This window comes from Carcharodon carcharias, chromosome 4 (assembly GCF_017639515.1).
Source record: "Carcharodon carcharias isolate sCarCar2 chromosome 4, sCarCar2.pri, whole genome shotgun sequence".
Classification (NCBI taxonomy): domain Eukaryota; kingdom Metazoa; phylum Chordata; class Chondrichthyes; order Lamniformes; family Lamnidae; genus Carcharodon; species Carcharodon carcharias.
Window position 1 is genome coordinate 31,164,684 of NC_054470.1, and position 12,109 is coordinate 31,176,792.

A 12,109-nucleotide genomic window follows, 5' to 3' on the forward strand; every position below is an offset into this window, starting at 1 on the left:
CACACAAGGGGTTCAACAGCATCCAGGATAAAGCAGCCTACCTGGTTGGTACTCCACCCATCACCTTAAACATTCACTCACTCCACCACTGGCACAGCATGACTGCAGTGTGTACCATCTACAAGCTGCACTGCAGGCACTTGTGAATACTACTTCAACAGCACCTCCCAAACCCTGCAACTTCTACCATGTAGGAGAACAAAGGCAGCAGGCGCATGGGAACAACACCACCTACAAGTTTACCTTTAAGTCACACACCACTCTGACTTGGATTTCTATTGCCACTCCTTCACTGTTACTGAGTCAAACTCCTGGAACCCCCTCAGAGCATTGTGGGTGTACCTACATCACATTGACTGCAGCAATTCAAGATAGCAGTTCTTAAGAGCAGTTCGGATGGGCAATAAATGCTGGGTCTGCCAGCCATGCCCCCATCCCAGGCATGAAGAAAATAAAATTACTATCCCAGCCATCCAAAGAGTTGGCGGGGAACACATTGTCACTGATATTGCCTGCCCCACATCCATTTCACACTCAATTAATTGGCAGCAGGCAAGACTTCTGCCCCTCACTTGGGAGGAAATCCCACCTTAGACAGCTGAACACCTCTCTCATGCCTGCAACGACAGAAGCTGCAGTGGACAGAAGTGGAAGTTCATGAAGCTCGGGGAGCTAAAGTCCTGGGAATGCACAGAAAGGTGAGTTTTCAGAGAAGGTAGGGGAGGCCTTGTGTGGGGGGTGGGGCACGCGGTTGGTGGTGGATAGTAGGAGATTGGGGTGACCAACACAGACCTTTGGGGGGGTGTTGTTGGGGGCGGGGGGGGTGGGGTTGCCACCCGAAGTTAGAAGGGGACTTCTGATGGTGGTGCCCCCCACTTCCTGCCCAAGGCCTAAACCCAATAGTTTTTGGACTTCCCCTACACCTGAGAAATCTGCCTCCCAGCTTAAAAATTGAGCCACTTAAGGACCTCATTTGGGGCAAGGGCAGGAAGCCTGACTGAAGTATCGCCTGCCCCAGCGTGAAATCGTTGAGGGATGAGGGTGAGTGGGAAGCCAGCGGGAAGCCCATTCATGCTCTTTCACGCTCCCCCAGCCTAAAAACCCGCTGGCAGAAGAGTGTGAAATTCAGATGCTCGAGTTTCTCAGGTATGCAGTATTTCCTAACGTCATTTAAATATGTTTGCCATATTAGTTCAAATATCATCTAAACGACTATCTGTGAAAATTCTTGTTTGTACTTTTTGACAGCAATAAGCACAGTCAATTGATTAAGCATAACCAATTGTCAAAAGTAGCTTTCTTCCAATCATATTTGAGAAACAGTAGTTCGAAAATCTTTAATTTATTATAATATTTCTAGCAATACTCTTATTGACTTTTGAACTCGCAACAGCCTTTCTTTTGACGGCAAAGTAAATGTGATTAAATTTATTGGGTCTAATGTATCTGATCTGTTGAAAAGGATGCATCTCTTGATCTTTGTGGTTCAATTATTGAAACTTGAGCCTGTACACAGAAGTTAGTGATGTGTGTTCTGCCTGAAGGCAGGCCCATGGCTCAATGTCTGCTGATGCTTCATCCTGAACTGTTCTCTTTGCTGATTTTCTTTTGAGAGGTGGTTTGCCATTGCCTTCCACTTACTACAGGGCAAAGCAAGGAGGCAGGCCCCAAGCCTGCCTCAGCTGGAACAGGAATCAAACTCAAGCTGTTGATGTTACTTTGAACCACCACTAACTACCTAAGCTAGCCGGCCCCTATACACAGAAGCTAGCTAATAATTCTGGCCAAATTTCCCTTAAAAGATCTCAGGGGGAAAATGTATCATGTAGCGCCGATACCTCAATTCCCAGGGGTAGGCACGATGACTGATTCTTCACTGATATCACTGATAAAAACACTGTGCAGATAGCGCCCACAGTGCTGACTGCCAAGGAATCAACCTAAATTGAACAAATTTCTTCCCCTAATCTATTTTTTAAAAAATTGTTCAGCTGCGTGTATTATCTTTGTTAATATACGTGCAGCAATTTGAAACCCTGTGGAATCCAATATCACAGATTTAAGAAGTATCTTGTGATAAGCTTTCAGTTTGCATAATGATGTAAATGAAGTGAATGAATGCTATGAAATGGAACAGTTGAGCCAGTTGTCCTTCTCAGTTTATGATTCACAATCTCACTTCACATGAACACAACAATTTCTTGCAGCTTGTCCAACATTGGCAACTTTCGTCTCCTGCCATCAACTTTCATTTTCTCTATACTGCCACACTTTTCATGTCTCTTCCTATCTGAAAATTTCTCAGTTTATTAAGAGTTTAATTACAAGGGGGTGAATTTCCGTGGAATGATGTGAATACTATTTCCAGTGCTTTTACAGCATTTCCACCGTACTTTTCCCCAAGTTACTGTAGACAAGTGGAAAAACCTCTGCGGAAATTTACCCCCAATGAGTTTGGTTCTTCCAATTATTGTAGACCTAGTGGATAATTTCCAGTTAAACAAAATATTGATTTGCTATTAGAACCTGCATAAATACCAAGCTCCCATCCTCCAAAACCATGCATTTTACCCTATGTAACCCAGCCAATACATTTTATGCAAATGTATAAAGAAGGTCTATTATCATAATGATTATTCATCTGCATAGACCCTTTGGAATCTTGCATCCATCTTGGAAAGAATGAATACTGAGCAGTCACACACAAATACAATAATCTTGGAATATCGGAAAGAACTTACCAATGATTCAAAAAACTCCTTCATGCCACACCTATTACTTTGCATATTACAATTCAATCATTTCATGAGCAGTTTTCACTTCAAAAAATGAATAAAATTTCCTGAAATACTTGTTACCACATTAAAAAGGTACAAAACATAAAAACAGTAAAAACAGCAGAAATAAGTTTTGCTCAGAGAAGTTGTCACAAATTGTTACTCTTAGTCCAATTGGACACTGGTGTGGTTTCAGGAGCTGCCTAGCTTGTCAAGGATGTAGTGTACTTTACATGCCAGCCACTGTCTAAGTGGACAGTAGTACTCATTGTGAAACTGCTCAAACTCGGGCGTCTGCCGGATTTCCCTCAGAAAAGAAGCATCAACGTCGGACTCCAGCAAGACCAAAAGAAGTGGGAAAGCGAACAGCATCAAGCCCAAGCCCACCAGAAGGAGTTTCACAAAGCTCTTCGCCAGAGCATTCAGATGTTTGTTGCTTGTTAGCAATTCAAAGCTGCTGCTGAGTACTCGCTTCACTTCCTTTAGCTCTTCCTCCTCGGCAAGCAGAAGTGCAGTTTCATTTGCATCTAGCTCATCAAATGAGCCTCCTGCATCCCTCTGGTTCCCGAGTGGGTGACTATTAAAAAGCAAGTCAATCCCACCATCTTCTACAGGAGTAGGTAGGACACTGGCACTTGGATTATATACTAGTTCTGATATAGTTAAAGATTCTTCACTACTTTCCTCTTTGTTCTCACATTTGAGTTCACCCATCTCTCCTTTCTCATTCTGTGGCTCTTTTTCCTTTTCCTCTTCAGATGTAGATTGGTCATTTAATGTCAACAGTTCTCCACCTGAAAAATAGAAGAACATACAAAGATCTGGATCATGACACCTCTCAATCCTCTTCTCCCTGATGAAAATAAGTTAATGTATAAGAGATTGTGGGTGCAAACTTGTCTCCTAATTCTTGTGCGTTCTTACTTTATTTCATAAGTTGCTGATCCACACCTTATAAACTATTAAATAACTTTTCTCAAGGCATCTGCAAAACACTGACCCAATTATCAAATTGGGAGGTGCTAGATAGACTAGTACCACCAGCCCACTGAGTATTTTCTATTTTCTTTGACAATATAATCTGGCTGTTGTGTTTGGTTGCATCTTTCTCTTACTGTACCTAAAAGGACAAGGACATATATTAAGATTTAGCATTTGATGAGCCCAGCTTCCAACTGCTCTGGGCCTTGTTGATTTCATCAGCCAAACAACAAAATGAAAAATCGGGTGAGGAATTGTTATTATAAACCATGTGGGGCTGAAAAAATTCTTACCGCAGGAGAACAGGAGAATAAAAATACAATTGCCAAATTATTTTTAAAATTCTAAATAATAACAAAAATTGCAGGCAACAATGAGCAGTGGTTTCAAGCAACTGAATCTAAATATGGTACATTTAAAATAAAATTATACTGATGGGGCTCATGCTGCCCACATATAAATACATAACCATGAACTACTTTCACAGTTTAGTTACTTTTCTCAATGATTAGTATCCAAAACAGAATCAACTGGAGTACTGTGTTCAATTCTGGGCACAACACTTTAGGAACGGTGTCAAGGTCTTGCATAGGGTGGAAAAGATATTTGCTATAATTTTATCTGGGGTGAGGGACTTCATTGATGTGAGAAACTGGAGAAGCTGGGGCTGTTCTTCTTAGAGAGGATAAGAGACTTGATAGAACTGTTCAAAATTACGATTGCTTTTGATAGGCAAAAGGGTCAGTAGCCAGAGAACACAGATTTCAGGTGCTTGGCAAGAGGACCAGAAGCAAAATGAGGAAAGATATGTTTACATAGCGAGTTGCTGTGATCAGAAATGCATTGTCTGAAAGGATGGTGGAAGCAGATTCAATAGTCTCACTCAAAATTAGATAAATATATGTAGGAGGAAAAATTACAGCATTATATGGAAAGGGCAAGGGAGTTTGAATAATCAGGTAGCTCTACGAAAGAGCCCGAGTCTTCTCCTTCTGTGCTGTATCTGTGATAATTCACTGGCTTCAAACAATTTTACAATAGCACATGATATGTAGGGCTGTGTGTATCAATATCTTGCTGAATTAAATGCAGGTGGAATTGTCACCTTTTGCTATAGCTGAAAAATGGAATTCCACAATGCCAATTTGAAAAAGTGAGTAGTAGTTTCACAACTCGAATACAATTCCCTTACGTCACTCCATTCATTCATTTTTCCCTTAGACTAAAATCTCTGTCTGGGAGCATAGAAAAGTGGTAACCACAGCTCATTTATATTTCTACTAGTCTTTTGTATAATGGCATCAATTGTTGCTGTTCATACCTCTCACACGAGAGCTGAATGTATATTTATTATCTTAAGTCCAGCTGTGACACTTAAGATTAGATCATGTACAAGGAGCAGACACATTTTTGACTCCAATCAAAGCACAGTTTAAATTTAAATGTACAATTATTTCACGAAAGTGAATCAACTAAACTAGCATGTTGACCTGGAATGTTTCCCAAATACCAAATCTGTCAATTAATATCTGACTCAAAAATTATTCGTACAGCAAGAGGTTTACTATTGAAGTAAGATGTTACCGATTCCTTTGGCTATGATCTTTGGCCCATGTTTCAATAATCGAATACATACATCTTGGCAGCAGTAATTCACCATCTGAAAATGAACACTTCTCCCTGTCTGGATTTTTATCAGGGCCTTTCACCATGTCTACTCCTTTTATATTAGTCGAAAATGCTATAAAACGGTCATTTTCTTCTCTGTTCTAGGACTTTTGCAGTCTTGTCAGTGAAACCTCATCAGCAGAACATTCAAAACTACATTACGGATTAAATGTCAGATGTGTAAAAGAGCTTAGGAACACATGCCATGAGGGAAATGATTACTAATATTACAGTTATTTATAAACTGCTTGCCTGAATCAGCCGAAACGGCACCAAAGAGATTTATAGGAACGAAATACGATCTTGTCTTAACTGAACACAAAGGCCTAAATTTTACCCTTGGCAGGCAAGCGCGATTGGCCGGACTGCAACCTGTCAGGAAATGAGGCGCCGCCCATGATTGGCCCCCATGATTGGTGTTAGCTGGCCAATTAAGGCGGTTGGGGGTGGGGGTGAGGGCAGGGCCTATCGGCCACCGGGTCCAATTGCAACCCGGTGGCCAGTTTAAAAACAGCACAGGCAGTTCCTTGAAGGCTGCCAGGGAAGAACGTATCTTCTGCATTGTGAACACTGAAGTTATGGCATCAAGTGCAGCCAGGCGGGAGGGCAGGTCGGGTGGGTACTCGGCATCCCATTTTCAGATGAGTGCCTCGCGGTCCTCCTGGAGGAGATGACTGCCAGAGATGTCCCCAGGGATGGAAGGAGGCTACCGCACCTTACAAAAAGAGCTTAGGAGGAGTTGGCAGCACAGGTCAGCAGCCATGATGTTGTGCAGCGCACATGGGTGCAGTGCCACAAAAGGTTCAACAAAAGGCTCGGGAAGGGTGAGTACTGTGTTAGCATGGATCAGTGTGGTGAAGTGCTAAGGGCTGGCCGTCCCCCTGTGGAGCTCAGGGGTGTTAGAATCTGAGTGCCAACTGTCAATGATACCGGAGCTGGCCAAGGAGGGTGAGCCCTGGTTACTTGGACTGGCTGCCTTGCGGCTCAAGGGCCACAACTCAGATGTGCCCTGCAAGGTGTTCCTCAGCTGGGGTTGGCCAGGCTGCAATGGCGCTGCAGGTACAGAGTGAACTAATCAATGCTCCTCTGCCCTTTCAGAAGAAGATGGCCCATAACAATATTGACAGGTCATGGACAGGCAGAGGCCCCCCCCAAAAACTCCTAATCTGGTCCAGATTTAAGCAGGATGCCTGAGTACTGGAGAGGCGCCATGCACCTTGGTCAACCAGCTGCAGAGAGGCTGGGGTGTCAGACAAAGTTAAGAGTGTAGTGCACAGAGGTGAGAGTTTTGGATGGTGCAAACATTCTTGTGCACTGATGGGAGCCTCAAAGCCGAATTCCCCATTTATCATTGAAAGACGAAGGCAACATGATGCAGATCTCAACTGTCTCACCAGGGCACCTGGCATGCACAGTGACAGTGTGAGGACTTAAACTAATGACATGTCGTTGTTCTCCCTTAGGTTTGCCAGCACGCACTCAATCACAGGACCCTGAAGAGCCATCCCTGATGCCAGGCTTCACATGCGCTTGTGTCATAGCCACTCTCTGAACCAGGCACCAGTGCAGATACCAGCACCTCGGTAGGCATTAGATCCTCGGCCAGAATGTTGGAGCACTGCGGTGAGAGCACTTCACACTCACTTCAGGAGCAGGCAGCGGCAGAGACTGCTCAGAGCGCCGGCTGTCGGAGGACTGCTGGAGACCAGGATGACGCTCAGTCGAAGCCAGATGATGAGCCTCTGGAGTTGTCCATTAGGCGCCAGATACTGGATGTCCAGCTGGATGTGCGGGAGGATCTGGTGGAGATCTATGAGGTTTGCATGCCATGGCCTCTGTTGTGGAGGAGTCCATGCAGAGCATGAGCACTGCGTTGACCCTAATGCCTGAGCGTACTGCCTCCTCCATTGAGAGAGTGGTGGGCACCAAGACATAGCACTCGTAAACGTAAGATTAAGGCACTGTGAGCACAAGAGCCACTGGTCAGGGGTGATCTTCTGTTGTGTAATGTTTTGTTTATGTATCTGGTCTGGGAATTAAGACCAGAGAAAGTGATGTTAATTTTTTTGCATTGTGAAAATGAGATAAATTTTGTTTTTGTCCTAATGGCCCGAGTATGCTTCACCTTTGTATATTTTTGGTGCAGGGTACGCCAGTATATAATGCTAGACGTGAGTGGCTCTAAACTTTATTGCGTGGGCACTGAGTGGATTTTGGGTTCAAATGAAAGGGTCATTTCAGACATCTGAGATGGAGGCAGCAGCCCTGACATGAGGTGGAAGCAGATCTTTGGCAGCCTAGCTGAAGGAGCATTGGAACAAGGATATAAACGTCATGAGAGCTGCCAGGGTACCGTGCACAGACTTGCAGAATCTGTGTCTTGTGGTCACATACTTTTTGCACGTTCATGGAGTGGAATCCCTTCCTGTTGACGAAGGCACCCGGCTGACCTGCTGGCGCCTTGATGGCCACATGTGTGCAGTCGATGGCACCCTGGATGTGGGGGACCCCAGCAATCACTGCAAAGCCTCTGGCTCACTCAGCCTGGCTGGCCTCATCCATACGGAAATGAATGAAAATCAATACCCACCTGAACAGAGCTTCTGTCACTAGCTTGATGCAAATGTGGACAGCCGATTGGGACAGTCAGCAAAGATCTCCCATTGACCCCTGAAAGAAGCCAGATGCAAAGAAGCTGAGGGCCACTGTGACCTTCAGAGCCACTGGCATGGATGGGGTTTCCACCCATACAAATGAAGGTGATCTCAGGCCCAATAATCTGACAAATGGAGGTCATGGTTTCCCTGGGAACGTGGAACCTCCTTCAGCATTGCACCGTGGACATATTGAGGTAACTACATCACCGCCTGTAAACCCTGGCAGCAGGATAGTGGCATCTTCTGTGACCCTTTCCGCATTGGGCTTCCTGCTGGCCCTGCGCCTCTTGTGCCTGCACCTCTCCCCCCGCAGAAGATGCCACTATCCTGCTGCCAGGGTTTACAGATGGCGATGTAGCTACCTCAATATGACCAAGGTGCAATGCCGAAAGATGTTCCACCTCTCCCCTCACAGGTCGATCCCCTGGAAGCTACATTGGGACATGTGTCCTCCTCTTCCTTCTGCCTCTCCCTTCCTCCTCAGAGAAGGTACCTCCAGCAGACATCACAATCCCCATTACCAGGGTAACAGAAGGCTGTCTGATACCTGGAAGGGTCCACACAATCCGAATCCTCGGGGGACCCTGGAGACATCAATGAGTCCTGAAATGACGCGTGGAAATGCTAAGAATGAAGCCCCGAACAGAGATGAAGCTGCCAAGTACCAAGAAGCCACCAGCAGCAAATTATCTCCAAAACCCCTCACGCCTCACACTGGCAATGCTCCTGACCCAATTTTATCCCGCTCATGGGCTGCCCATTTTGCCCATGCGATGAGCGAAAAATTGTACGGGCCACGTTAAATCGCCATCAATTGGATTGTCAAGGGCCTTAACTGGCCCCTTAATTGATGGCAGCGTGCCTCCGATTCCTGCATGTGCCTGCCAACTGAATGCGCAGTGACGTCGGGACACTTGCCTGACGTCATCGTGCATCAATTTACACTCGCCTAACAAGCAGAAAGTTCTGCCTATAAGATTCTGAAGCGGCTTGAAAGGTTTTGTTTCCCCTGGCTAGGGAATCTGGAACACAGGGGCACAGCTTCAGGATGAAGTTAAATATATTTAGGGCTGAGATAGACAGGTATTTTGTCTCTCTGGGATTCAAGGGATACGAGGAGCAAGCAGGAAAATGGATCAGCCATGATCGTATTGAATGACGGAGCAAGTTCAATGGACGGTTTACTTCTGCTGCTGAGTGCTATGTTCTTGTGTACACCGTTACTATTCTTGAGACCCTGTCTCGTGCATACTGGAGAACACAACCACATCTGTCCAAGCATCTAAAGTCCATCTTCAGCATGCCGATGGCTTATTTGATCATACATCTAGTGGTCATATGGTATTCATTGTAGCACTGCTGAGCTTCATTCGTTGTGTTTCTGATAGAAGTCATCAGCCAAGTTTGAAGTGGGTATCCCTTGTTTCCAAGCAATTACCCCTTAAGTATGCTTACAGGGCCAAAGGTGTCTGGGAACTTGCAGTGCCTCAGGACAAAAGCATCATGGCAGCTCCCTGAGAATCTTGCACACTTGCAGATGTATCAGGTGGACTCTTGTCCAATTGGCCCCTGCCAGAACAAAGAGACAATTTTCAGATTAGGAACCTGATTTCCCATGAGTCAGGCTTTGCCGAGGTTCTTTCCCAGTGCCATGGCATTAACATCCCACCTTTGGGCTCCCTGAGAAATTAGCGTGCTCCCACACTCTGACTTTCCCAGCATTTCCCTGTACAGCACTCCTCAGGACAACACAGCTGCAACTCTGCTCATTCCTCTCTCTGTGGACATAATGCATCTCCATCTGAACAGCCAACGCTCACACTCATCCTCAGCCTACTGCCCTCTCATAGTCATGCCTCACATTCACCATCCACAAATAGCATCCTTTCCTCCTTACCATATCCATGATAAGCACCCTCGCCCCTCTTCTTTCTCTCCATGCAGGGGCACAGTATTTGGTGGAGGGAGTGGCCGCCCAGTGATAGGCACCTTGTCAGAATGTGCCACTGCATGCCCACTTGCTCCAGCGAGAAGGTCTTATTCCAGAAGGCTGCAGATGTCAGTAATGATCCGTCATGAGAACCAGAGTCTCCTGAGGCACTGGAGTTCAGGCATGTCAGGAGAGCTGATCCTCTGTCTGTAGACTCAATGGCCGGGATTTTCCAGTCCTCCTGCAGGAACCAGCCAAAGGTCTATTGACTTTGGGTGGGACCAGAAAATCCCGGCCTGTGTTGGGGCTCTCACCTCCTTCCAGCTGGATCTTGGTGTCCATCCCAGCTGCTCTGTGAAGGGGCATGTGTCTGAGGTGAGGGCGCTAGTGCTGCTGCTGGTGTTGGTGTGGCTTCTGCTCTCTTGCCTCTCTGCAGATAGGGAAAGCAGAGCTGCCTCAGCTGCTGACGTGCCATGTTGAAGGCTGGCGTCAGGGAAGTGCAGCTGAAGATGAGTGAAGTACTAGACCAGTGAAGTGCCTTCCAAAAAGTTGACAATCATCTATGAAGCAGTGAAGTGAAATCTCCGGAAGAAGTGCAGTGAACAGCAGTCTCTCAATGGCCATGGCTGAAGCTCTTTAGTGTAACCAATCATAGCCCTCCCAGCTTGTCAGTTTCACTGGTAAAGTGTTTTCCTCTGTATTTGCCTCAGTGTCCCTGCATAGCAATGTATAGACATAGAGCAGAATCGTCCCAGATTTGCACTAGATGCAGTAGCAGGCGTAAAAAAAGTTGTTTTACCTACCAGCTGCAATGGCGGGGTTTCCCGCTAGATCGTCCCATCCCCGGAACATCCCGCCCATTAATAATGCATTCACGGGAAACATTCCAGATCGCTGGCAGGCAGGCTTGGATTTGCCCAACACACCGTGACCTCAGCACTTCCTTGCTCTGGGGGCTATATTTAAAGCGCACCAGAGCCCAGCCTACTTCATGTCTCTAGGCCAGGACTGCTCCAGGCGACAGATGGCCCCGAAAGCAAAGAAGACAATAGCTCCCAAATTTAGTGACGCCTCTCTGGGGCACCTGCTGGACACAGTGGAAGGCTGCCCCGATGCCCTCTACCCCCGCTCTGGCCGCAAGAGGTACACCAGAGTCACCAATCCAGCCTGAGAGGTGGTGGCAGTAGCGGTCAGCGCCACCGGAGCAGAGGAGGTCAGCCATCCAATGCAGGAAGAGGATGAATGCTCTCGTCCATTCTGCCAGAGTAAGTCAACTACCTCATCAGTCTCAGCTCACACACTCTCAAACCCATCACACATCCACAGTGATTTCACACCTCAAGGGATAACACCACCAACTCTCACACACACCCTCGCATCTCTATCAGGCTCATATCGTCTGCAGTTCACATCCTCATCCTACCCATGGCTCTGCCCATCATTCAAACATTCCATGTGCCCTGCTCACACTCTCTCCATTTGTTTTCATGCAGGAGAAACTGGCTCACAACAGCAGGCAGAGGTCCCAGACTAGGGGGTGGAGTGGCCCACATTAGGCCCTCACTCACTCTGAGGAGCAACAAACGCCCATGTGAGGATCCTGCACCACATCATCCCTCTCTCAACGCAAATGTAAGTGCTCTCCTGCTTTTGACTCAACTACCATCCACTAATTGTCTCTACTTTGGTTCACAGGGAGCTCTGCAACATGACCGAAGACCTCAGCCAGCCAGTCCCTCAGCTCTATCCAGGTCTTCACCTCCAGCCAAGAGGACACCTCCTCCATTGTAGAGCTGGAAATAAGCATCCCGTCACAGTGCTTACCCACACCCTCCACCAGTGCAGAGACACACACCGCAGTTGGACCTAGGACTAGAGCAGGCTCGAGTTCACAATCTTGTGGTCACCGCACGGACATGTGTGCGCAGCAAGAGGCAGGTTCAGCCGAGCTTCCCGGCACGTGGAGGACAGCTGGGAAAAAGGCATCTGTGAGGTCCAAGTGAGATGATGAGCCCCTAGATTCGACTTTCCAACTCATCCTGGAGAATCAGCAGAACATGATGCAGAGCTATTGGAAGTCCCAAAGGTGTTGGAAG

At 46.6% G+C, this 12,109-nt stretch overlaps 1 protein-coding gene across 1 annotated transcript in view; it reads right to left on the reverse strand.

Annotated features, from left to right (window-relative positions):
* Nucleotides 1–2,969: 2,969 nt before the first annotated feature.
* The window catches only part of frmd3 (FERM domain containing 3), a 320,905-nt gene continuing 311,765 nt past the window's right edge, over nt 2,970–12,109 (reverse strand). Inside the window, exon 16 of the mRNA XM_041185271.1 lies at nt 2,970–3,571. Within this exon, the coding sequence (XP_041041205.1) occupies nt 2,970–3,571 (602 nt within the window). The remainder of the gene's footprint in view (nt 3,572–12,109) is intronic.